Raw genomic sequence first — 27720 nt, 5'->3', positions numbered from 1 at the left:
AAGGATTAAAGACTGACTTGTGTTAATGTCGTTTGGGATTTAAACCATCAGATGGCACATGAGTAATTAAAGTGCCGCAAACCAGGACCGACAAATACGACTATGAACAAAGTGTGTTGTAAAACACAGCAAATACAGTAATGCACGAGAAAAGGAGAAGCCTCGGCTTTCACCGGTTCCAAGTATCAAATTAAAACCTGCTACGACATAGGAAGAGGATCGGCTCGGTCCCGTTTATTTTGGAGAGCCCGGAGCATTCCCGATCATCTGGGTTCGTTCAGCTGTGACCCAGCAGAGCGTTAACCATGTTTAAACTGTTTTGTTTTTTTTACATTGCCAAAGGGTTGAAATGTTTGAATATGAAGCAGTCCAATAGAGAGAGAAAAAAATCGCTGATTACAACTTTGTAATTCAAATGACATCATATTTGATTACACCTGGATGTGGAGTGTTTAATGCATGATTTGCTTCACATCAGGTGAGGATTAGGATCTAATCTGGAAGTAGAATGTCTGAGTCATACTTCTAATTAGTTTTTATTTCATTTTTACTTTCTGTTTATAGTTTTTAAATTGTATGAAAATATTAGTTTGAGTGTTAGTTTTGGTCTTCAATTATTATTCGGCATGTGTCGGGGGCAAGATTTAGGAAAATCCGTTCATGTACAACAATACAATGAAAATAATTAAAATGTTTTCACATCTGGTTAGGTTACTATAACAACCATCATTGATACCGTCCTCTGACCTGCTTGACTGTGTGCTTAGTAAAAACTGTTCACGGCTCCTTATCTACCTAGAATACAATAATTTACTCAACTTCCTGTTGAGTAACTGCCAGCCTCCATCTGCTAAGGCAAGACAAATATACACACAATATGAAACGCACATCAAACATTTCATACCTTTAAGTTTAATCCCACAGCGTGAAAGCACCAAATAACTTTCCCAGACACATCTGAAGTGCATTGATTACTTACAAAAACACACACTTGAGATTTTCATAGTAAGAAAACCAACATATTTTTAAGATATGACCTAATTCCCAACCAACCAACCATGCCTGGGATTTAAAGAGAGAGAGCAGAGATGGAACAAGGAACAAATAGCTATTGTGTGGACAAGTCCCCCCCCAACACACAGACACACTTATGTAGGCCAACTATGTAGATTGTTCCATTAATTCAGCATGAGGGGGGAAAGTGTGAGGCTGAACGTGCGGTTTCAAACTCTCTACTAACCTGGACGAACGCCACCGCTGCACTGAAGGCTGCAGTGAAATGTGAGGGAATCCAGCTCTCATAAAACTGCAAATTCATCGACCCGACTAAAACATCTTCTCACAAAGAAAGACGAAAATTGATCTGATGAAATTTGACAAAATAAAAGCAAAGCCAGGTAATCCAAATAGCTGTTCACACAGCACATCTCATTGGAGCTGCTCCAGCTGATCACAACTCTAAAAAGTGCCAATAGATGAGGCCATCAAGTGGAGACAGCCAAGCAGACACAGAAATGCATTTTCACTTAAACAAGCAGCTGTTTTTTATCTGCATTAAAGTTATAGAAAAATGTAACAGTGCAAATGCAAACTCCTCACTGACAGTTTAACCAAAAGGCATTTCCAGTGGAAACTGGCCGACACATCCTCAGCATAACCATGTATAACATCCACAAAACTTAAAAAGAGGTCATACACACACAATACGGTAACATTATGTTGAAGCACAGTACATATCACTCCGCGAGGCTCCGCCTACGACAGCCGTAATGCTCCGACAATCCATCGAGCGGTGCGGCTTCGTAGCTTAGCAAAGTCGTACTGAAACATTTGACAGATTTTCGAGCGCCGTGCACATAAAATCGTTTCGAGGTCAGTAAACACAACCAGAGTTCATACATAAGGCACACGGGATTATAAGGGGCTCTGTCGATTTTCAGAAAAATCAAAGGATTGATTTTAAGTGCGCCGCATTTTCCAAACAACACGGTAATAACGACGGCCCGCTAGCATGCGCTACCAAAAATAGTGCTTTGTTGTGTATCTGACGGACGAAAGCTAAACCAGTTCCACCACTGAAGCTGCAGCATTTTTTACAAACCAGTTCTGGTTCATCAGTTTCATTCAACGGTCCGCTTTCGCCCTCCTCTTTCTCCGTCGCCGGCATGCTTTTTCCGCCATGTGCGTATGAAAACAAAGGCAGTGCGCCTGCGTGTTTTACCCATATTCTATCGCCATATTTCATTTTCTTATCGTTGCCCAACATTATACCGGTATTACCGTGAACGGTATGATATGGCCCAGCGCTAGTCCTGACAGGTGAACTTCTCTGGTTGTTCAGCTCTCCCAGCAGTGGTAAAGAGAGATACCCTCCAGCTCTCAAGAAACACTAACCTGCTTCACTCTGACTGCTGTAACAGTTGTAAGGCTGAGGCTCCAAAGACATAAAAACATGTGCGCTGACGCAGGATTACACCATGTGTATTTGTGTTTATATTTATAGTTGGATACTGAGGCAGGACGCAACCGAACTGCTCTGAAAAGCACGAGCCAACAACTTGGCTGAGACATGTTTTAGCATTCAAAAAAAGGTTGGTGGGTGTTTCCATGGCACTGGTAGTAATTTGTCCACTAAAATTTTAGAGATGTCTGCTTGGCGTCATAACGGGTGAGTAAAAACCTGAAGCACCAAAACAAACACAACAGTTGATATGCAGTAAAGTAAAGCTGAATATATATATGTAATATAGCTTATGTAGAAGTAGAAAGAGGGACATTATAAGAGAGAAATATAGAACTCAAAGACTCCTCAGCAGAAATCTAAAGAAAAATTACACAGTGCAACGACTAATTAAGTGTACTTATAGTTTTTCTTGGCAATTGGTGGGGTGGGTATTAAGAAATTTGACTAATTATTCTATAGATGCAGTTTTCCTTCCTGTAAATAAGTGTGTTGCCATTATCAGGATGGCTGTTAAATGGAAAGCCTTTCCTCTAGAAGGAAGTTAAAGAAGGGGACTTCCTCTAACAGTGATCATTACTAACAGCTGAACATGCATAAGTAAATATTACGGTTAAATCTACACCGACAGCTCAGAATGTTCAAACTGAATTTGCCTAATAGGCTATTGGTCCTTTGCGTGGCTTCATCCCACTGCTTAGAAGGTGCCCTGTGGTATCTGGCAACAGGATCAGAGCAGCGGATCCTTTATATCCCACAAGTTTTGAGCTGGACCCACTGCAGATCAGACGTGGTTCAGCACATCCCCCAACATGATGCTGAATTGGACCACTGTCTGTAATTACTCAACACTGCTGGTTGAGAGCAGCCCATGAGCCGAGGTGTTCTGGCTATAACAATTTCACCCTTGTCAGAACAGATAAAATCTTTACATAAGTCCTGAGCTTCCACGGTGAGTATGTATGTTTCAGCTCATCAGTGTGCAGCTGCTTCTTGCACTATATATCTGATCGTGCATATGTTTGCATCATGAACTAAAGCTGTAGGTGTCTGCAAGTGCTGGGAAAGTCTTGTCTCAAGACCACGGTGAAAGAAAATGCGTTATTTAGATTTACAGAAAACAGCTTAGACGAATTATTTTCAAAGACAGAACTCCCTCAGTTTTTTGGGTTTTTTTTTACGTGAGCTGGTGTTTATTTAACAGCTCTTTCATGAGCCACTTAGCCTCTTTTCTTCAACAACTGTAAAATGGTTACGTGACCTCTGGGGCAGCAGGCTTGGGCGCATCATAGACGCTTCATTAATTAAAAAAACAAAATAAAAAAGCTTAGCTATGGCTGGATGGCAGGGATGATGACATGACAGTAAGGACACTCCACCCACATCCTCTCACCTTTGCCAGCTAATTGAAGCTGACACCAGGGGCTGATGGAGAGACACTGCCCTAATGAGGTGAGACTGTACATGGCAGACGGGAGTGTTGGAGAGAGTGGCATTTCAAGAAAGAGACTAATTCTGAGATTCACTTGACAAACCTAAATTAGTGATAGAGGCAGCGATTTTGCGATGATAAGCGCCCAACGTACAGACTTTGTGGACCACAGCCGCGGTGCTAATTCAGATCAAAGGCTGCCGACTGGCCAGAGTCAAAGGGCTGTAATGAAATCCACATGGAGGCAGGAAAAGCACCGGCTAGAGGCACGAACGCAGAGCTGGAATGGCTGATATTTTTTCAAATACTGACCACCTGGGGCCAGCATTGTTTTATTCTCAGAGCTGTTTAATATCACTGAGCTGTAATGAGGCCAGCACTCAAGAACAAATACCTCTACTCACATAAGCCCATATGAGAGCACACACGAGGCTTGATGAATTAAAAAGGAAAACAAATTGTTCTAAACTTGCTGATATAAAATACACTCGTTCTCTGCCCCGTCTTCTCTTACGACGAGTTAACAGGGACCTCTGGTGCTAAGCTTGGCCTCCAAAAGCAGAGAAAATCCTTTGGTTTGTGTGCTTTGGTCTGCTTTTCAAGAGGGAAACAGAATGGATCCAAACACTACAGATACTGTAACACACCATCAAATAACCACGATCAAAGGAAGTGATAAAACCTCCAGTCAAACCCCCGGCTTCCTCCCATTCCATTAATCTGTTGAGAAGTTTGTTTAATTCTAACCTAAGTCAGCATTTTTAGACAAAAGAGGAGAGAGGCTTCGACGCTCTAACAGAGTGCTAGTGAAACGAGGCGAGCTCCAAACACACAGGCCTCGGCTACAAATTCCAACCAGCTGGAAACTGCAGACACACTATTAAGTAAATGATGGAGCAGAGCAGCCAACACTCTCTAAACACCCAGAATCTCAGCAAAGCCCTCGTTTTTTAGACCGCCGTGCCAAAAAATCCACAGCCTGACCTGTGGGAAAAATACATTTGAAGATAACCATAACACGACTGCACCGATTGATTATAAAGGATGATACACAAAAGCAAATGAAACATGGCACAAGATCGCTGCTTATCATCCGTGGATCTCAACCTATTATTTTAAATTCTTTATGCAGATTACTCGACGACATGTAGGTCCCCCTCCGCCCAACGAGTGAGCCTACACACCATCAGCTTTTGCACGTAGCAAAACTGTGTGGCTTTCACTAACTAGAGACACGACACACTGGCTGGGGCTTAAAAACAATCTCAGTACTGCTCCTCATATGGAATTCTTTCCAATCACTGACTTTCCCTTATACACAGACAGGATTAACATTTACTTTTACTCTTCTCTGTAGTGGAACTAGCTCCTGTGGTACCTCTTTGCGGCGAAGGACAAACCTAGAACTACCAACCACGAAATGTGGAAATTCAATTAGACGAATTTAAGTGTTTCATAAAGTCATAGGTGGCTGTCCAGAGGAATTCTCATAAAAGCTCAGAGCTCAGGCATAATCGCTGTGCAGTGACAGCCTCGCTACGTACACACGCCCATAAGTGGAAACCGCAGAACAGTGACATACACTTAGAAATGTGGTCTGAGACCGGCTTGTAAATCTCGAGGCAAGTTAGAGCTGACAGACTACAAAGGTGGCTTTCTTCATTGTCCTGGTCAGCTCTGGAGCATCTATCAATTCCCAGAAACGGTATCTGAGAGCAGAACGTCAAACGCCACAGCCAAACTATCGCAATCTCCGTGGCACAGCAGGATATGGTAAATATCTGTTTATAGAAACGGGTGCTCCCACTTTGGGTTGTAAAAAGGGTCCCGCCAACAACTCTCTCTGGCCAATAAGTGGCAGTGGATGCAAGCTGTAGCTAACAACAAAAGTTTGTGATGGAAAATAGGGACCACACAGTAAGGCTACGAAAACCCAAGGGCAAAGAGGGGTGTACATTAAAGTCTGGCGTTGGTTAATGGATAGCTTGAATATGGCTTTCCAGAGAAACGCAGAACAACTAATCCACAAAGGAGCTTCCCCCACAGCCTCTACTCCAAACATCAGAAGAACTGGTGTAATTTCTCAGTAGCTGTTCTTCCGGTTCTGTAGCAGTGAGATGATCAAGTTTCACATCTCCTGCAGATAGACCGCTAGCAGCTCCCAATTCATGCGGCAAAACATCCGTTCAGTTTGGTCCAAGACGGCAGCCGTGAATATAGCTGCTTCCTTTTTACAGACATGCAGGAACACGCACACATAAATGTAACAGACAAAAAGTTAAAGTTTGGTTAGAAACCTTTCATGTGACCTTTGGACTCTTCCCACATCATTAACTTCATTTTATTCAAATGCTTTCAATTCAGAAGGTGAAACATTCAGACGATGTGTTACACCTTACTCCTACGAGTGTTCGATCAATATATCGATTACCTTGATGGATTAATGCTAATCAAATGTTTTCTAAGTAATCCGAGTCATTCAACTAGGAGGGTGAGTAATGATTTTTTTATCATAATACAAATTAAATGTGCCCAAAAAATAAAAATAAAACCCAACACAGGCAGTCGCTCCAATAATCCAAAGTTGTTTCTGTCTGACACAACATGAAAGCGCAACAATTTAACTACAATCTGCATTGTTTCACACAAAATTGCAAACACCCTGTTCTTGTTATAATTCATATATTATCTGTCCAACACATACAAAGCACAATCCAAATGAGATCACGGAGCAGTGCAGGTTACAGACTCGACCTTTTCGCTTCAGCTCGGCCTGTCGGCAATTTCATTATACAATCTATGCAGCTCTCAACTGAACCTGCTTATAAGCTGCCAGCAAGAATTTCTCACTTGAAATGTGATAAACAAAGTAGAATAATGAAGTGAAGTAAAGACATGTTGTTAAAAGTGGCACCTTAATGGCCTTTAAATGCATAACACATTGTTAAACTTTGGCTCAATAACTTCTCCTCTATTAGATACGAGCGGATGATTATCCAACATTTGTATAGCATGTGGCCACGTGGGAGATGATGCTCAAAGCTTAGCGTTTCAAGCTCTTGCTCACCAGCCTGGAGGAGAACAGGCACGTTTATGGCCTAAAACAGAACGTCACCTAGTACCTCATTTCTTCTTTCCTGTTAAGGTGAAAGTGACGGATACGCGATTGATTTAGAGCTGTGTACTCCGGTGCCTGTCCTGCCCATTATCTGTTGTATCATATTAATGCCTTTGAAATAGAAAGCGGATGTGGCCGCTATGGAATGATGAAGACAATGAGTGGCAGCCGGCAGTTGAAATGGTCTGATTACTTCCAGGCTCCGTCTGTTCCAGAGTAAAAATGGTGGCAGAGCCTGGAGAGCCGCGGTCCAGGGTTCAGGTAAACAAACAGCATACAGTGGGCTGCGTTACGATTGCTGAACATCGAGGGCTCTTTTTGTTGAGATGAGGTCTGCACTGACGCAGCCGGACCGGAGAATGATCGCTGTTGTTTTGGGTGGAGGGGGCGACAGTGCAGATGTAATCGGCCGTTTCTCTTCCTAGATTTCTTTTTGCTTTTGGGAACGTTCTCTGGTACGCACCAAAAAGTGAGTCATAAACCGCAAAGTCATAGCTGGATGAGGAGAGAAACACCAACGGATTTCTGAGGGAAACAGAATAGTTTCGTCTAAAACGCTTCCAAATTCTCAGAAAGAGCCTTTGGAGAAACAGGCTGAAGATCCAGTTTCTGCTCTCATTCAAGGGAATCTGAGCTGTGCAGAGGCGAAAAAAAAAGGATAAATACTGCAGATAAGGCCGGATACAGGAGGACTTTTCTTGTGTAAGCAGTGCCTCGGAAACTGAAAGATAAATCGCTGCCAAACGTTGTCTGTTTTTCTTTGTTTTTCTTTATAAACGTGAAAGCCTCAAAGTAAGCTCGGGATCTGGGTTCCACTGCTACTATTCAGTTTGTTTAAGAATGAGGAGATGTTGCAAGATGTGGCAAAAAACTGAAATTAGAATCCCTGCATTTACACTATACATACACACAAACATAAAAGTGGGCAGCAAGAACACACATTTTGATCATTTACATGTGACTACTAAACAATCAGTCATTGTATACCACCACCTCTGAATACCTCTGGCAGACGGAGTAAACACAAAACTGTTCGGAGGAATGTCAACTATGGAAAAACTGAGTTCGTGAGCAAATACGGTCCACCCATTGTTTCTTTAAAGGGAAAACCCGGTCAGCCATCGACCTGTACCATCTCCAACATGTGCAATACTAAAGAAAATAAGGTAATAGCTGGAGATAGTTTCCCATGGAGAATTTTAACCATCGTGACAACTCAGTCTGAGGTGGAGGGGAGTTATGAGGTGGAAGGGAGCTGTGCAATGCTCACTTTCTGCGTGTCTTTGAGTGGGTCATATGGTTTTTATCGAAGCGCAATCACATGAGCTAATGGCAGCAGAGGGCTATGCCAAGATTTTGTCCCATCTCTTGTGACTTGGGGTCAAAAACTCTGTCACAGAGGCAAAGAGATGGAGGGTCTAAAGCTTGGACTGGAGCATGGGAACTGAACAGAGATGAATGAGAGAAGAGCAACAATGAACAAAAGAGCCGATCAGGTCAAAGGGTTTCCCTGCGCACACCTCACCATAAGCTGAAGAGACACAGTAACGTTTCCATGTTCTTTTTTAGGATGGCAAAACGAGACCAGTTTCCTGCCAGCTCACATTTTATTTACAAATCTGTCAGACTTCTGACTAACTTTGGTTTCAGCGGCGTCTGTGAGGGAAAAAGGACAATTTCCCCTGTTGTATTTTATCCAAACACGCTCGCTGTGGATGGTTGAGATAAGCAAAATATAAATTTCACTATTAGGGGCTGAGTGACCATACAACACAACCGCAACACTGTATGCTCTGATTTATGTTCATAATCCTTAACTTTGAAAATTAGTTTGACATGTTTTTAAGAATATATTTAGTATTAAATCTCCCATTTCACTATTTATCCAAAGTTAAGGAACTCACACTAGGTGACAGCATATATGAATGAAGCAGAATCAGCTTCCTGTGAGCCTCGTTCCCATCATCCAACTGTAAACACCAACTCTTGTATACTGCTGTAATTTTAAACAACCTTTCCAAAGGAGCTGCACCAAGAATACCTCCAGCCAACCAGCTCGTGTTGCGCTTGCTGCCACCTCCACTAACCACTAAATGCAGTAGGCTCCCCCATGAGTCATAGCTGTGTTTTATGGAGCCACAGTTGCCGCTCTTAATGACAGCAGGCGCTCTGACGTATGCCCCAGACCACCGCTATGGCACTCTGCCTTTAGACCATGGTGTGAAATTGCCCAGAGACTTGGCAGGTGGAAGAATACAAGCGACTTTCTCCTGTAGACAGAAATAAAGGTGAACCCCGGGGTGACCTGCTTGGGCTGCAACAGATTTAAAGTGTTTTAAATCCCAATACTTGGTTTCCTGTGCCTGAGGCCCACAAAATATGATATACCAAGCACTGAGTCTGAGAACTAGCTGTTGTGTTGACCTCTTCCTGTTGAAAGCATGGCTCCTTCGTGTAGCATCAGTTGTCATCTAATAAGCCCCACATGCCTGTTTCCCAAAAACAGAGCATGGTGGATAAAGCTGGCAATCTGGAAACGCAGCACATGACAATAAGCCGCTCCACTCAGCCACCCTAACTCGGTGGGTTTTTCTGTGTATAGATGAGAGGCAGACTTTAACACTTATGCCTCCCTGTAGATGGATACATCAGGCCCACTTACATACTATTAAAAAAACTCATGTAATTCATTCATGTAACAGCCAAGCAAAGAGAGAAAAACTCTTCTCACATCCTCTCCAAACGCTGAGGTTTGGGGATCGGCTCAGTTTGGAATAAAAGAAAACATACATGTTAACAAAAAAGGCAAAGTTCCCAAACAAACATTTGTGACTCACTCAAGCGTTGCAAATTTTGCAATATTTTCTGATTACACAAGAAATAAAAGAGGGAATTGGGGAGAATAGCTGGACTTTAGCCCGAACATTCCTCAAAGCCTTTTGTTTTTAAACTTCTTATCCTCAAACAAATTAAGCTGAACGAGCAGCACAGGAGCCTGTTATCAGCTGACGTCCAGGATGCTCAGTGCATCTTCTCCATCCCAATAGGAGCAAACGTTCCCCTCTGCCACATCAAAGAAGGGTCGCCCCGCTACGGCACAGATCCTTGGCCAGCTTCGACGGTATCACTTTCAAACACGGCCGCACAAGGCAATTTAATAGTAGACGGACAGCTAATGTATCCCACCCAGCGTCCAGTCACCACCAAAGCAGCCAATCAGACCTTCAGTCGGGCCTGCTGTGAAACCAGACCTCTGCTTGTCTGCAAAGCCAGACTTTGGACAAGCTGTGCATGACTGCTTAACGTGGCTGATTCAAAACAAGGAGGCCTCCAAAGACACAAAGAAAAATTTAAAAACCGCAATCTCAATAATGACTCTCTGCTGCAACTAGAAAAGCCGTCTGTTTGAAAATAATATTAGCCAGAGAAAACCACAGCTTAAAGTGTAGGGTCAATAAATGAGCCATTTCCCAGTAAAAGCCCCAATAAGAACCTCGACAGGAAACATAGAGCAGTAAAAGTAAAAAGTCAAAGTCAGCCAGCTGATAAAGTGCTTGACAATCACAGTTAATGACTTCTAATTAGATTTAAAGGAGACATTACATACGAGTTAAGCCTGCATTTCCCGGGATTAAGTCCTAAACCCTGAAATTTTGTGATGCGAGACCACAAAACTGATAGCTTACATTCAGAGAAGTGAACAGCTTAATGTGGAGTTCAGAAATCAGCCAAACTGGGAGGAAGAAGCTCCGTTTGTGGAGCGTTGCATTTTATTGACTGTGACATGTTTACCACTTCTTCAGTTTTTTCAGGTTTTAAACAATCGCAGCATCGAGCTGGACTACTCATGTGGCACAACCATACTGCTCTGGAGTCAAGCTGATAACTCATCCATAATGTGGAGACGCACACATGGAATGTATAATAAAGTGCTTTGAACGAAAGCTGAAATTTTATCCTGTAAAAATAGTAACGCTCCTCTGAGCTGCTAGAGGCACATTTCTCAAGGTCAACAAAGCAAAGACAAAGTGTTTGGATCTCTCCTAAACAAGAGGCCACAGCAGCAAAGAGAACTTGGGAATCTACATGCAAGGCTTACACTTATTGTGTAGCGAATTCTGTTACTGCACAGATGAGGCTTTGCGAGCATTGCATATCGGCAAATAGCAGGCGTGCCGCCTTTTTATTAATTCATCATTCCACAGATTCTTTTTACAAAGTTATCGTGCACTCTGCACATGTACCCACCTGTGCTGTAGCTGAAGGCTTCCATCTGGATTCAAACCTTTAATTTGAATCTTTCTGCATTGGTTTCATGGACACTGGTGAGGACGTCCAGCTGTCTGGAACTCATTGTTCCTCTGCAGTGGACCAGATTCCTTTGAAGCACCATATATAAGGCCAGTTTCATCATTACAAAAGGAATGTGTCTAAAGAATACGCTTTACTCTTGAAATCCCAAAAAGACCTCTCTATGAATCACTGCCACATTTTGAACCGACAAATTCAACAATATTACTTGACAATATCTGCATTACGGATAAGCTGATTTCGATTAGGAATATTTCTCCTGCAGCCAAGCAATCCTTGCATGTGCCTTCAATCAGTGGGCAAATTAAACTTTCAGCAGGAGAGAGCATGCTGTGCTGCATCTGATGTCACTATGTGGTTGAGCCTGGTGAAACAAAGCTGATGTGTGGCTCTGATAAAAAAACTAAACTGAGATGATTGCACACCAAATGATCTTCCAGTCAATTTGAATCCACCTACGATACAACACCAGAACATAAGACATCCTGCACACAAACTTGCATACTTGTATATGTTCATCTGAGCTTTACTGCAAACTTTTCCAAGGCTTTGCGAGTGTGAATGCATGACTGTGCACATATGTGAGTGCTCGAACATGTGCATGTGTGTTTAGCCCTGACAGTTATTACAAAACAGTAAAATCCAGAGAAAAATACAGACCTCAGCCCAGCAAATATTTCACCTTTGACAAGAGATCGCTTAGACTGACAAGCAGTGATGGAATGAGTGCTGGATTAGTTTGGCATTAATCAACAAAGAACACTGACCTAACAATGTGCATTCTGCTATTAACGTGAATAATAGCTTCCCTTCTGAAATCATGAGACACAAATCATCATTTAGCTACATGACACGGTAAAACCAGTGAATTCCATTTAGTGGTTTTAGACAGCACTTATTTTCTTTTGCCGTCTAAAATGTTTTCTTATCTCACTTATTTTCTTATTCTTGGATGCTGTTGGAAAGATGGCAGATTTTATTGCTGGCTAGAAGCTCGTGGTGTAGCATTAACACTGAAACCTCCCAGTGCGCCGCGTTCTGAAGTGAGCCACCTGTTAGAGCGAGTGGCCCAGTTAAGAGGTGGAGAGCTCCGTCATCCTCGGCCGAACGAGGAGGAAAACAGGGAGTGGAACGCAAACTGTTAAAAGTCGGTGCCAAATGACTCGAGGATAACTGGAGGGCGTAACTAAGGTCAACACATTAAACGTACTTCAATAAACCGAGACGGGTCAAGAGTTCAACAGATCACATGAAAAGACCAAATCCAAAAATAAATTGTTCCTGCTATTAAGTATATACAGTCACATATAAAGATTTAAGCTGTTTTTTCCACACTTGCATGTTTCAGATCATCAAACAAAAATAGATGATGATATTCAAAGTCCTCAAAATATTACTTTGTACTGCAAAATAATGAACCTCTGATTATTGAAAAACCGCCTCTGTAAGATGCTCTTTATAGCAAATCTTGTTAATGAGCTGCTGCAAATTCAACCAATTCGTTGCAAAATGTTCTTTCAGCTGTTTGTTTTCAGTGGCTCTTATTTTCCATCCCAAATTTGAGACCTGCTGCTAGGGCTGTGCGATACGACCAGAATCGCATATCCCGATATAAAACAGCTATCGTCCGATAACAATATAAATCACAAATTTAATATTTTCTGTAAATTCTGTGAATCTCGGGCAGCTCGACTTGTGTGAAGTGTTTCCAGCTGGGTGTCGTGTAGCTGGAGTCGAGTGTTGTAACCGATGCATGAAACGATACATTTTTAGAAATAAGTTGTAACGGCGCCGTTTTCTTTGTGAGTATTTATTACACGGCGTGCTGCGGGGAGAAGCCTGTTCTAACGTTTGAGTCTAAGGTTTATTTTTTAGCTCCTGGCGGCTCTTTTTTTAAATTTTCATCCGTAAATAATCTGCTCTTTCACGTGATTCAGTTTATTTTGAAAAGTCTCAACAGGATCTTGAGCTTTATTGTGAAAGGTTTATGTGGAACATAAACAAGCGGACACGAAGGTTTTACCGTCGCTGTTGCTAACGACAACGCATAAAAACAGGTTCTATTAAATATAAGAGAAAGAGAGAACTTTAATAAATGAATATACCCACTACAGTGACCATCAAAATAATGAAAAAATATTGCTGTAAACAGTTTATTTTGCGACACCACGAAACAAACGATAGCGTAAAATGAAACGGTAGACGTTTTTATATCGTCATCTGATATATATGGTTATATCGAACAGCCCTACTGCTGCTGCCACTAAATTTAAAATGAGCTAATAGTTAAAAACATCTGAAATGTTTTCCATGTTCGACTGGTAATCAAATATGGGTTTATGAGATTAGCAACTCATCTCATTCTGTTTTTACTTTTACACAACGTCCAATTTGACATGTGAGATATGACATCAAAAACCAGTTTCATCCTATCCTGGAATTATAAATTATTCCTGGATCTACACGCAGCTCGATTCCAAAATTGCACATCTGGTAAAATTTCCATGCAAATCATCCATAACTTTGAGTAACCCTGCTAACAAACACAAACTGAATCCATTACATAACTTCCTTGGCAGAGGTAACGATCACAGATTAACACTTGTAAATTGGCGCTAATTTAAAAGTGTTAATGAGTCGATGAGTGTTGTGAGCTTTGCATGTCTGTCTCTTCAACTGACTAACAGCATCATTCATTACTTTTACATCAAGGGCGTAAAAACTTCATTCCACATTAGTCCACATAGATTGCAATAATTCAGCACTTACTAATATTTAAATTAAGCCTGACTAAAAGGCTTTTACAGCCGTTTCAGGAATTTCTTTATGACTAACACCTCCATTAATAACAATCAAGCTTTTTAATGACCAACCAGATGTTCCTGGAGCAACACACAGACTGGGGAAGTCTGCAGGTGTTGCAATGGATTAATACACAATGGTTTTGTTGTTTTCATGAGACAATTTGACGACATGAGACCGATATAATATCATCATCCTTTATAGTGATGGCAGAGTGTAAATGTATTAACACCTGTATGTCAACAGCAGGTCTCGACACACTGAACGCCGTATTGTGAAACTTAACCTCCTAGGACCTGCGTCCACATATGTGGACATCACATTTTGGCTTATTTAGACCAAAATACTCAATTTTGCTCTACAAGGGCCTGATATCCACTTACGAGGACATTATCCTGCTACTGTTCTATCAAAATTTTAAACGAATATCCTCATATGTCGCTCTTATTTTTCTTAAAAACAAAAATAAGGTAAAAAAAAATAAAAAATCTGGTAATTCTTTGTTTTTACATTCATCGGGCCCCAATGTGCCGAAATATCAAAGAGAAATTAAAATTGCTGCCGTGGAAGAGTTCGGGTCTTAGGAGGTTAATGGACGAGACGCTGCACTCTGTACTAGCAACTTTTAGAAACTGCAGGACAACTTACAGTTACAAATTAGTATGATTTTTAAATAAGTTTTCAAGTCTAAAATGTCGTCAAACATGTTTAGCGCGTGTGCATGCAATGGATTACCTGGGCGATGTTCTTGTTGAGTAAGTAGACGCCATATTCAAAATGAAACCGCTCTCCTCTGGGGTACAAAGGGAATCTGTGAAATGCAGAAGAAAAAGAAACACTTAAAGAGGATTTTACTGTTTGTGATCCAGTCAGAGAACGTCTGCAAGCCGGCTACATTATATCCATATTACACATCAAAATATACTACACTTCCATCTACCTCGTTCTCTCTGGCTTCGCCACAGGAACGATTTGACTCGCATTGTTGAAAGTGTCCGATAATGTAGCCGGCAGTGTTTACATTGGGTGATACTTGCAGATTGCTCAGGAATCGAAGTCTGAGTCTATGATCCCTTCCCACAGATGCCACCTCCGTACGGCGCTAAACTGAAATATCAAACAGCAGAGGCGTCCAAACAACGTGTTTATCCGCCCCTGAACAGGAACAAATTTTCTTTTCAGCATGGTGGGAAAGTCCCATCGGCGCCAGTCGCATGTCTTAGGTAGGACATGCAGGGAATGCTCATGAAGGAGATCCGGGAGATGCCCTTGGGTGCTGGCGTGGGGTAGTGAGGTGAATACGCTGACATGCAGAGAGATACGGTTGGGGATGTTAAGGCCAGACTCATCCCTTTCAGTCATTAAGTGCTTATGCCTCCTGATCTCCCACTGAGGAGGCTTCAGCATGATGAGAAACGAGCTCCACAGAATAAGCAGGGATTTACTCTGAGCAAACACACACATACTCAAACCTGTGAATACTTTCAGGGACTACATTCATATCAGAGCTTTATCTGAAGAGCCCTTCAAAATTCTTCACCTTTACCTTTGGAGGAACCTAACCCCAAGTCTGCTCTTAACCTCTCACCCAAACGCTGAAGCAACGTGGGAGGAAATATGAGTGAACTTTGGAGTTTTAGCGTTTTCTGGCTCATGACATTCATCAGCAGAGTTGAGATGTTACATGTTGAGCTGATAAGAGGCCAAGTCAAATATAAACAAGGTTGTAAAGATAAAAATGAATAAAGCTTGTGCTTTAGAAATTTCACTTGAGGTGTAAATGTTTTTCTTTACTAAAAGAATAAGGTGGAAAAGTAAAAGAATTAAAAAACCTACAATACACACTCACTGTGACTAATTGCTTCTCATCTATTGGATAGTATTCCGTGTGTGTGCCACAGGGAGGTCAGAGGTGATCTTAATCCTGTGCAGGAATAAAGTAGAAAAATACAGCAGAAACTCTGCAGCTTATAGGATATTATACGTCCAGATTTCACTGTATGACATTTGTGTTTTAGCATTTCCTCTCGATAAGAAGAACATACAGAACTAAGGGATTTTTAACAGCTCTCTCTCTTTTATTTGGCTTTTATCCACATCCTGAAAGTTTGCTTTACATCATATCTGCGGCTGTCTGGACATGTCAGACAACATTCTGACTGCAGGGTTCACTGTAAACACCTCCTCACTCACGCATCGCACTGCAGATCCGGGAAGGTTGAGAAGTAAACCTTGAACACATGGAGATCTTTGCAGCCCCGAAAATGAAATTTAACAGGATGTTGCTGCAAAAGTCTGGCAAAGAAAAAGTGCCGGTGTAGCCCGAGGGCCACACAGCCCGTCGCTCGTTAGACCTCCGTATCGCCGACATGCAGCCAAGGCCCCGCGGAGAAGGCGACACGCCAGAGGTCATATCTCAGCATTCGGAAATAACTAACAGGGAGAGGAAGAACAGCACAACAGGCATTCCCTGTGCACTGCTGGCAGAGCCAACATCACTTCCCCAAAAACAGATAGGATTTGTTTGCTGATGAGCATGACTGAAAGGGAAACAAAGCTACCTTCAACACACACAAACGCACCACGCACACTCCTGTACAGTGCGGTGATTAATGACTGCTGTCCGCTGTGTCTGAAATCACACTGCAGAGAGACTCTGGTTCACCAAACACCAGGAATTCCTCACGGGGACGTCCCGTAACGCCAAATATATTATTACACCGCAGCGGCGGGGAGGATCGAGTCGAGGGGAGGAGGCGCTGAAGGAGAACTTCAGCTAGAGAGCACTTTTAATTAATGCCGTTTGTTTGTCCGTCAGCGAGAGTACACAAAGAGCGGCGAGCACAGTTTAATAAAAGCCGGTGGAGTGGTCGGGCAAACAAAGAACCCGTTAAGTGTGGATGACTTGAGAAATCAAACAGAAACACCAGCGTTCAATGGTTTGTTCTTATTTGCTGTGTTTCGTTCCAGAGTAAAAAGGAAATCGCTGTATGAAATAACAGCCCTTGAGAACAGACTGCCATTGCCATTATCTCTGCTACAGCAGGAAAAATCTAAATGACGTGTCTGCGAGAGACATACGAGTATGAGGAGGCCGGACGCCGTTTTTAATCACTCAGCCGGCAACATAAACTGAAACAGTCCTCTGCACTAAACAGGATGAAATAAATTACAGTCCTAAAGGCCTACCCGGGCCAAATCGGTGCCCCGTCTGTCCATCAAGACACACAAACAGGCCCAGAGATGACCTGTGTGCGGCACCGGTTACTCGCTGAATTCCCAAACAATTTGTTCTCATTTTATCTCAAGTTAGCTCAGGCCTTTTTTTGCCTCTCGCACCTCGTGCACAATGTACGTGGTTCTTTTGTTTAATTGTGTTTTACATGTAAATCAAATCAAATCATCTCTTTCCCAGAAGGCCTCCGCACATTTCTTCACTTTCCTTGATCAGGCAGTTTCTTCCGTCAGCACATCCCTCTCCCGCTCCCCTCGGCGGCAGCGCTGCTGAAGGGTCACGTCTATGATACTAACACAGCAAACTGAAAACGACAGGCGCCGTAATCAACACGCCCACTCACTTAAGGGTGCATTCAAAAGACTGATTACTGAAACATGAAATCTGCTTTCATTTAGCTAATATTCAACTCTGGATGCACCGGACAGACAAAAAAAAAAAAAAAAGATGACAAAGAATAACAGTGATTTGAGGGCAGACGTAAATCTGTCATAAAAAAAATAAAATGCACTTCTCTTTCCTTCTCATCTAAAGAGCATCCCAACCACAGCATAGTTAATGTGCAAGTGCTGGCTCTGGGTGTAGACCTGAAAATATGTAATTAATAAGTGTGGAGCCACGACATTGTAAAAAGACAAAAGCAGTATCTTACAGGAAAGTCCCCGGGTTTTATATGAATGCCCCCAGCCTGCCAGCGTTTTAACTGCAGGGTCTAGACAGCCTTTATCCACAGACAGCCTTCAAATATAAAGCTGGGACTCTTGTTAAATGAAGGAAACAACCAATAAACACGTAGTTACAACGATGGGATGAAGCAAAGGAAGGCTCGCTGCTCTCTCTCTTCCTGTCCATTTCTTTTTAAACTCACTCCTTGTCCTGCCTTTTATTTCTGTTCAGGGATCTTTTAATAGCAGGCTGACTTATAATGCTTTCATCTGTGGTTGATGCACGACCAGTGTCTCTGCACCGTCTGCCTGTACTGTACTCTGGGGCCTGCTAGCAGGTGTCAGCAGCACATGACGTTTTTTATAGTTAAACGACCACATTTGTGGGCGATTTGCGCAGTGAGGAAATGTTCCTGCAGCACAAAGATGTACAAGCCTGTTTAAAACAACCATTGACTTCTGGAGATTTTACAACAATAACAAAGCTAAAATAGAGGGCACCGAGTCCATCTGAGCTCTGTTTTCTTTCTGTCAAAATTGCGATGTCTCTATAGACACCTTGTTAAAAGCATTAAAAGCAGCCAATTAGAGAACTGGGGCCACAAGGTCACAGGGCAAACCTACAAAGTCTGTATATTTAAGCATTTTCTGGTACACGACTGCTCTCACTCCCCTTCCGAGTCCACTGGATGAAACGGAGGAACATAAGGAAGACACAGCTATGCAGGTGGGTGGTCGAGCGTAGCTTTAGCGCGGTTCATGAGAATATGGTGGGAAGGCTCCTAGTGACTGACTGACTGACCCGCTGAAATGTATACACTGGCTGAAGTGTCCACATGTGTTGGCTTGCCTGTTTAGACATTCTAATTAATACTCCAAATGTGCAAAACAACAGATCTGGCTCACATGCCGGAGCCGAGGCTTGGCCGGTATTTAAATGGTGGTGTGGGCTGCTTGTAAGTTTCACAATGTCTTTAATGTGCAATTTCAAATGCCAGGGGACCATAAATCATTTGGACTTGCTTTAAAAAGAAAAAAAAAAAGAAAAACAACCTACACCTGCCTTGCAACTGTTAAAGATCTGATGGCAGCGGTTACTCTATAAATCACCGGGAGCTGTAATTTCCAATATCTGAGAAATGATTACACTGAGCATCTGTCACTGAATGCTATTTTAATGACTACTGCTGCACTTAAGACCCCGGCATAACCATTTCACCATCTTGGTCAACGCCGTTAAGGCGTCTCCTGAGTGATGTGGTGGCTGCTTGCTCTGTCACACTGGGTTTTCATCACGGCTCTTAAGAATATCCAGGGGTCTGCTGACCCCGGCACCCAACCCCCACACACTCCTCTTTCCCCGTTTCCTTCTGTCTTCTTCAGCTCCCTTGTTTTCTCAAGGGGAGCTGACCATCGCACCAGTCCAAAATGTTATATCGTGTATGACGATGAACACCACTTGCACTTTATCGAACTTCCCAGCACTGTGGCAGCTCCATCAGACAGACGAGCATCTCTGCAGACGTGCTGTTTGTGTGGCAAAAACAAAAAACTATCACACATGCAGCACAGATGCTTTTTATTAACTTTTTAATGAAGAATGGATAAAAAGTGCTTGTATAGGCTTCACAGCAGCAGGACACCAAGATGAAGGGCTGCTTACGCAACTCAGCTGTCAACCTAGAGGAGCCTCACTGACTTCTTCAGAGCCATTAAAAACATACCAATCCTGCCTTTGGCCTTGAGCGATATGACAGAAAACCTCAGAAGACAAGTAAACACTCTGTCCAGTCCTCGGGTGCCTTTGTAGTTGACGTACGTACCTAAATAATGAGCCATTCTCAAATTTGATTTAAGCCCTCATGGCTTCCCAGTTGATCGCCTCATTCATCTCTCGTATGAAGAACACAGCAACTATGCAACCGAACCACTACAGAACATGTGCGTATCACACCAGCGAAACCACAACATATATTCTATAATACCAAGAGAATGTGTTTACTTGTTTCTGTCACTGTGGAGCCCAGTGTCGTTTTATACTGGACAGGACACTCGTTTCATCCTGGAAAACAACACAAGCAATTTAAAATGCACGAAATCTCCAACACATTTAAACTGTAGTGAGAATCTAGAGGAGGACTAACTGTCATTCTCTTCATCTGCACTGAATGAGCTTAAGTGCAGGAGAAAATGAAACCACTCCATTTGCAAAATAGCCACCAGGGGTGCATACTGTTTTCCTTTTTATTAAATCGTTTGGGTGAACTGCTCTTTTAACTTATTTACTGATCCTGAAACAACTTAAATGGAACAATAAAAAGTTACTCTCCTCTCGTGGGCGTGCATGCTTCCCAGTAACGTAGGTCACCCTGTAAACCGGGTGTTTAGCCTCACACTGCTTTGTCTTGTCACTGCTGTGCAGCTTCAGGCAGGCAGAGCAGCGGGGGGGTTATTCCCACTCTTCTCCTCTTCACATAGTCCATGTTAAGAGGCATGAAACCGCTGGAGGCCTGGAACAATGACCGCTTTTCTTGGTGTTCGCAGGTTCCTCTCGTCTTCAGCTGGTATCCCTTCCCTGGCAGCAGCTCTGTCTTTTAAATTTGAAGCGAGCAGCGATGCGTAAATCCCACTTACATCGACTTTTCTCTAACCAGCGATAGTTTAAAAGAAAAAAGCTGATGCGCTCCAGTGCTTTGGTTGAACAACTATATGACTCAGTTCGTGTTTTTTTAATGGCCAGGCTCTGGTCTCAATCAAATGCGGGACATCTGGATCACATCTCCCTCCTTCTCCCCCTCGCAATCAGCAACTCTGGAACTGTGCTCAACACGAGTCCAAATGTGGGTGCAACATGTTAAAAGTCCAACAATTTTTGAGAACATCTCTGACCCAGAGGACAGCGATCCCTGAAAAGGTCAAATTGTACTTGTCGTTAAACAGTCCAGTCATATTCCACACCCTGCTTTCAAACACTGTTGCGGGGCCAGATTCAAACTCTGGCCTTTGCCCAGTGTTGGAGTTTAACACAGTTCAGAGCAACAGAGGCCTCGTCTGATTTTCTTGGACTAAAATATTTTGGTCTTTGTAATAAAACTATTATTGTTGTTTTAACCCACAGGAGGAAAAGAATGAGGTAACAAACTCACAAGGTAAAATATTTTCAGATTCTTCTCTCACCAAACTAAAGCTCTGCTTCTTGTAACATTTAAATTAACAGCGACAATAGAAAAATGTTCTTGCTTAGCTCCGGCCGTCGCTCTTAACGGCTTAAGGAGCAGGATTTTCTGCTAACAGAGTATATCTGTAATCTGGACTCACACTAGTTATAATATGCTGCAGTAGAGAATGAATGAAGATGTTGAGACTGAGATGAGAACTACAAACATGGCTCACATAGTAAAACTAGCCGTTTAGGGAAAGCCAAGTAAGTGCAATTATCATTTAACAGCAGAAGGTGCAACCAAGACACCTCCAAGTGTCTATGTGCACGCTATTAAAAGTGGCTTTGCTAATCCTGAAGCTGATCGCACACCACCTAACTTATCACCACTAGCCGGCCTTTTCCGACACTTTAATCGCCCCTTTTTTGTAAACTTTCAGAGCCCGGCTGGGTGCTTTCCATCTCCCCACACATCATTTTGTTGTATGTCTGCAGCCCACTGGGGCCTCAGCAGTCATTAACGTGTGCAGGGGGTGGGGTTTGCTGGAGTGCATGGCCCCACGCGGTAAAGAGCAAAGTTGGACTGTTGTGTCTTTGCGATATCCATGGACGCCACAGGTTGTTGACGGATGCTGGTGTAAACACGCTTGGTAGGACTGGAAACGAGTAACGCAACTCACAGGGAGTCTCTCTATTGTCTTGACGTGTTAAGCCACTGAATTGTTTCGGCTCCACACAATGCTTTCCTCTTTTTATGTGACATGTGGATGTGAAAGAGGCAGTGCTCAGCGACATCAGCTCCACACGCGTGCCTCCACTGCAGACATGTAAAGACAAAACAAAGCCAGTATTTTTGGCGGCCATGTGTATTCATTTGCAGTCAACTACATAACAGCGACTGAGCCATTCACGTTGTGTGACTGAAAGGCACGGGCAATGCTTAATGCAAAAGCAGTAATAATTTATAGGTGCTTTCCTGCAAAATTATTGCAGATGAGTATTTCAATGAATTCTCCCACAGTGCCTCTGTTCAGCATCGCAACACGAGACAAAATGATGGCATCAAAATTAATCCAGAAACAACAAACATCTGATCATTGACTGAAATATTCCACCGATATCAACCAGGAGGCAACAGGTAAAGAGCTGATGAGCATAAGCAAGACTGTGGACTTCATCATACTCTATAATAAAGTGCGACATCCACGGCCATCAGCAGCACTACAGCCAAATCTCGCTCCACGCCGGTCACGTATTGGAAGGCCTTCGTGTGGAATGTCAGTACGTATGTACATTCCTGAGCGCGTGTGTCCCGAGTGTGCAATTATCATAACAGAGAGGGGTTTTTTGTTTCTCATTTTTTACATTTTTCTGACTTGATGCATAGTTACAAGAGCATAACACACACAAATAATAATTTCATCACATTAGCCGTTGCTGCTCCTCTGTGCTTCCTGACTAACACAAAGGGTCCTGGCAAACCCCCAGATCAGTTTATCATTTGTCACGCTCTGTGTCAACATCGTGACTGAACAAAAAGAAATGTAAAAAAAAAAAAAAAAGATACAATGTGGCGAAGGTAGGAAGCAAAGTGGTTACAACCGTAGGGTATGACTGTGAAAGGCTGCTGTGTGATTTACAGTCTGTTCCCTGTGAACACCTGAGTAAACCCAGTTGCTACCATAGGCAAAACAAAACAACTTCGAGGGACGACTCAGGCGCTTTCTTCACCGACCAGCTATGCATGTGTTAACGTGAAACAACAAGTATCCATACTGAGGTTTTTGTTCAGCAGTCATTTCCAAATCAGAACAGTATTTCAGATTTGGACGCGCGTCTGAATCAAGAAGCCAACACAGCCGTCAAAACGGCCTACTGACGCTACTGTGTGGTCTGTGTGTGATTGTGCACTGATGCACTCGTGTGGAGCTCATGACTACCAAATCTGTGTTGTGTTTGAGAAATTCAAACTCAACTCGGGGGGTGGACGAAAAAAAAACCCCAAAACGCTGTTTTAGTCAAACACAGCTAAGAAGCACAGGTCCACACAAACCGCTGTGCAACACGATCGGGCTAGATTCAGCACACAAACCAGTCGATTCAGTAAATAAAGGTGACGATTGTGGTTCCTTATTCTCTGTCACATACTCTACATGCTGCATGCACTGTTACAGTGATGCATGCTAACATTAAGGCCAAAGACTCAAGCAATGAGGACTGCAGCAGGATTCACTGATCCAACACTTTCCACCTGAGACGCAGAAACTTTGGCTTAAGATATCTGCAGATCTTCTATCCATCATTTGCAGACATTCACAGTCAGATGGTTGCATAAGGGTTAGTATCCCACGCAGAAAGGGAACACTCAGGGATTGAACTACCAACCTTCCTATTTGTAGATAACCTGCTCTACCTCCTGGGCTACAGCCACCTCAAAGCTGTAACAACTGTAAAAACTTGGTAACAAATCCATGGATACTACCGCGTGGAAAGTTGAATTTATCATCTGTAGGAAATCTAAAGCCTCAAGGCTGGTAATTTACCAACTTTAATAAAACTTCCACGTATTCATTGTGGCTCCGTAGGTTTGAGGAGACTGCTGAAAGTGTGATGCAGCTGGTTCCAATGGTGGTGACAATCACTTTAAACAATACTTTGGAACGTTGTGATGTTTTTCCAATAAAACATTCTTGTTAACAATGTTGAAATATTACAAATGTTAAAGGCTTTTGTTGAGTTAGAGACCAGCACCGACCGCACAGTCAAAAAAATCTACTGGTGTTGGAGTAAAGAAATACTAACCAAACAAGACTAATTTTAGCTGAAAACATGCAGGGACATGTTTGTAGAAGACGGTTTGGACGTGAACAAGGCAGAATGTTTGGACACAAAACAAATATAAGCTGAAATAGAGTAAATAAACTTTTTGAAAGAGATCATTTAATTTTGTAGAAACTAAAACTGAGATAAGTAAAAGAGACAGAACAAATAACCAGTGCTTGTGCAGCAGTGGCAAAAGGAAAGGAAAGAAAGAAGAGAATGATTTGCACAGTTTTAGATGGCAAAAAGCATAAATATTTTTCCCGTCCAGGAGCACAACACAAAAAGAGTTTGTTTGCAACAGAGTAAATTTAACAGCCAGTCTCATCTGCAATGGGAGGCACGGACTCTGCTCAAACTGCAGTAAAGTCTAAATGGTGGATTTCACAGTAAAAGCACTTCATTTATCAGAGTGTCACAGTTTAAATCTGTACATTTACATATTCACAAAGTAAACAACATTCATTCTTCTTGAGAGAAGAAAGTCAGACTTTATTCCCTCTGTTTTATTCACGGCAATTTACATCAACTGCTTTCTTCAAAGTCTGGATGCATATGATAATGTGATGATTCTGACTTTGCAGAGAGAAGCAATTTATTTGAAGGACCCTCCATGAGAAACAGATGGCTTATTTTCATCCATCTGCTGAGCTGATCTCGTTCATAAAAGGGCAACGTTGGAATAAGAAGAAATGTCCCAAACATCACTGTCGCTGTTCTGCTGTAACTTTGCTGTTTTTCCTTTTTCTGTGTCTTCGTTGATCGCCCTGTCTGTGCGACTTTGTTATTGGTCTCTCTTTCTTTCTGTATTATTTTGGAGATCATTCCCATGTGTGTCTTCCTGCCTTTTGACTTCCTCCTTTTGTTCTCGTCTCGCCCTTGTTACTGTCTGATTGAGTTCACCTTGCTCAGTCTATATTTTGTCTGCGTGCTGTCAGTCAGCTCACTGAATTATCCACCACTTCTTCCCCGTGTCTGGTTCGCATGTTTCCTCTAACAAATTTTATTTTCCTTGTTTTTTGAGAGAATTGGATTTCCTCAGTTTCACTGCAGCCGAATAAACGTGCTCGTGCCAAATGTTGACTCCCAACCTCGTTAGAATTGTACAAATTCTGTTTTTGCTTTATATGGATTTCTTTGCACGTTTGCATATTTTAAATAAATTACACTAGAAAAATACAAAGACGTGAGGAGTGGCTCGAGACTTTTGCGCAGTGCTGTATACTATATGTACAGATCGTACAGTAAGAAAGAGAGCTCAGCATTTGTGATGTGGATATTTCAGGTTTTTGCTAATATTAGGTGTGTTTGTAAAGGGTACTTACTCTCTCTCTTTCTCAGTGAGTCTGTCAGTGATGGTGTCCTTGATAGAAGAGCGTGAACCCTTGTGGATCACCGGATACCTAAGAGGGATCTGCAGGAAGCATGAGATCATGAGGACCAGGTGTGCTGTGTAACCCAAGGCGACTGCTATGCTCCCATCATCCTTTGCTGCAGGACACAAAGTGAAAAAGATGCTCTGCTTATCACATATTTAAGGTTTGGTCACAAATGAGACGTTTCCTGCTCAGTTGTTAAGTGCGCCTTTTAGTTATTATTACTTTGGTATATTATTATTATTATTATTATTATTATTATTATTATAAACCAAAGTGTTTAAGAATCTCACTCAATGAAAACTGAGTCAAAATAGTAACATTTTATTATGGTGAAAACCTCAAAGCATACAGTCAATGTCAGGGCTGTTTGTCTACATCTTATGACCCCCAAACTGTACGAACATCCAGCTAAAGATAACTTGGTAACAAAGTATTTGCTGGAAGGAGAGTAGTCGCATTCATGTTTTTAATGCGTTGCAGTACGTGGCACAGCACACAGTACCAAAAAACACTGGCTGCGCTGAGATTCCCAAATTCTCTGTGATATGTGCTTAAGAAGCAAAAGCATCACGTACAGCTAACCCCTCCGAGTCCAAATATCTGTTAGTGTGGAAAACTGGATGCCTCCGTGAACATTTGACGGACTGGGAAAGAAACTGCAAACCAACTCACTGTAAGCACGAGAAATTGTTTCAAGACAAAACACAAAGTGGTTTCACATTCTCAGAAGGACACTGCTCGAGGCTAAGACTTAAAATCACTGTGGTTTTTATCTTAATGCTTTGAAATAATAAACTATGGCAACAGAGTGGTAGGCTCTTTGGCTCAAAATGTGTGTTTTTCAACTTAGCACAGAACCCCTGGATTATATCACTGTCCTTCCTGTCTTTTCAGTCCAAAGGGTTAAAGCCCATGGAGAGAACGACTTCCTGCCCCCGAGGAATATCAGGTCAACTGAAGGACACAAGTTTAAGTGACACCTCTGGGTGCTAATGGAGCCTGCAGATACCTCATGAGGCTGAGCTCACAGGGAAGGCTTCAATGTCCACCTTGACTCTCTACAGGATTAGGACGCCAACTAACCCTAATCCTGGGCTCTGATGTGAAATATTCCTCCCCTGCAGGCTTTTTCAAACCGGCTTTGACACACAGACAGCTCTGGACTCTGAGACCTCTAACTGCAGAAGACTAAAGAGAAATGAAGAGAAATGAGTAAAGTGGAGGTGGGCAGTCCATGTTTCTCCATCTGTCCTGACTGACAACACATGCAGTACATCGTTTTCCTTTTGAATCAGTATTAAATTTAATCTGCCTCACTTTAGCCTCACACCGGTAACAGACGACTTCAGGGCTGTGGTTCATGCTCGCACTTTTATAGATGTGTCTGAAAGGACCGATCGATCATCTAAAACTGAGAGAAAACAGGATTCGGTCTGTGTGTCAAATTTTAAATTGAGAACAAGTAATGGCTGCCCATCTCTACTGTGTATGTAAAAGATGTTAACAGGTGGGGAGCGGCAGCAGGGAGCGGAGGAGTCGAGGCTAGTGTTGCTGAATTACGGCCTCAGAGGCTTGCTGGGTTTCACCAGCTGTGAGGAAGGGGAGCCCGAGAATGCGGCGTGGACAGTGGAGGTTGTGTTCCCTGTGTTGGACAAGTGGTCCTGACCAAAGCTCAGCATTCAGAAACCCATTCAATTCTCATCCCCCAACTATTAAGAGGTCATACAGTCATCACATTTCTCTTGCTGTGACTGCAAATCCAATTTGTCACGACACATACGATGCGACCTTTACTCCAACCTTCCCCACCAAGCTCATAACGGGAGCATTGTGTGCGAATGTGCCTGCTGACACAACTTTTTTAATGCCCCGCAGTTCACTAATGTGTCTTTTATACCATACCATGTGGTTTTTGTGGCTCTTTTCTCACTGGGACGGTAGAACCGGATAAAAACCATCTTGTGACAAGACTCTCTTAGAATGTGGTGGCAGTGAACAGCTCCAACAGCTACCAGCAAGAGATCAGCAAGAATGCAAACTAACCACGCTGCATCTCATCAGGGCAAAACGACCAAATCAACAATTCCCTGCAGAAACTCTCATTGCCCTCTATAACTGATCGTAATTAGATCAGTATGGAGCAGTCTTCCTCCTTTTGACATGGCGCACTCCATGCGTAGTTCGTGCTCCTCTTTTGAGGCTTACTTGTGCATGTATACCTATAAAGGGCTGTGCATGTCTCTGTTAATTTGATCACTGATGTCATGCACAAGACGAGACGTGCAGCAGTGGGTGTACTGTGATTTCAACTGAGCAGACCGAGTGAATGGGAATATC

The 27720-nt window shown here is 42.6% G+C and overlaps 1 protein-coding gene across 1 annotated transcript in view; it reads right to left on the bottom strand.

The window, feature by feature from the left end:
• Positions 1-27720, bottom strand: part of uvrag (UV radiation resistance associated gene) — a 95582-nt gene that overhangs the window by 28522 nt on the left and 39340 nt on the right. Inside the window, exons 12-13 of the mRNA XM_004561625.3 lie at positions 25330-25495; positions 14860-14935 (exon numbers count right to left, since the gene is read on the bottom strand). Coding sequence (XP_004561682.2) covers positions 14860-14935; positions 25330-25495 — 242 coding nt within the window. The remainder of the gene's footprint in view (positions 1-14859; positions 14936-25329; positions 25496-27720) is intronic.

The sequence above is a fragment of the Maylandia zebra genome, linkage group LG10, assembly GCF_041146795.1.
Source record: "Maylandia zebra isolate NMK-2024a linkage group LG10, Mzebra_GT3a, whole genome shotgun sequence".
Lineage (NCBI taxonomy): Eukaryota > Metazoa > Chordata > Actinopteri > Cichliformes > Cichlidae > Maylandia > Maylandia zebra.
Note: the sequence above shows the minus strand (reverse complement) of the source record. Positions and strands in the feature narration are given on the sequence as shown.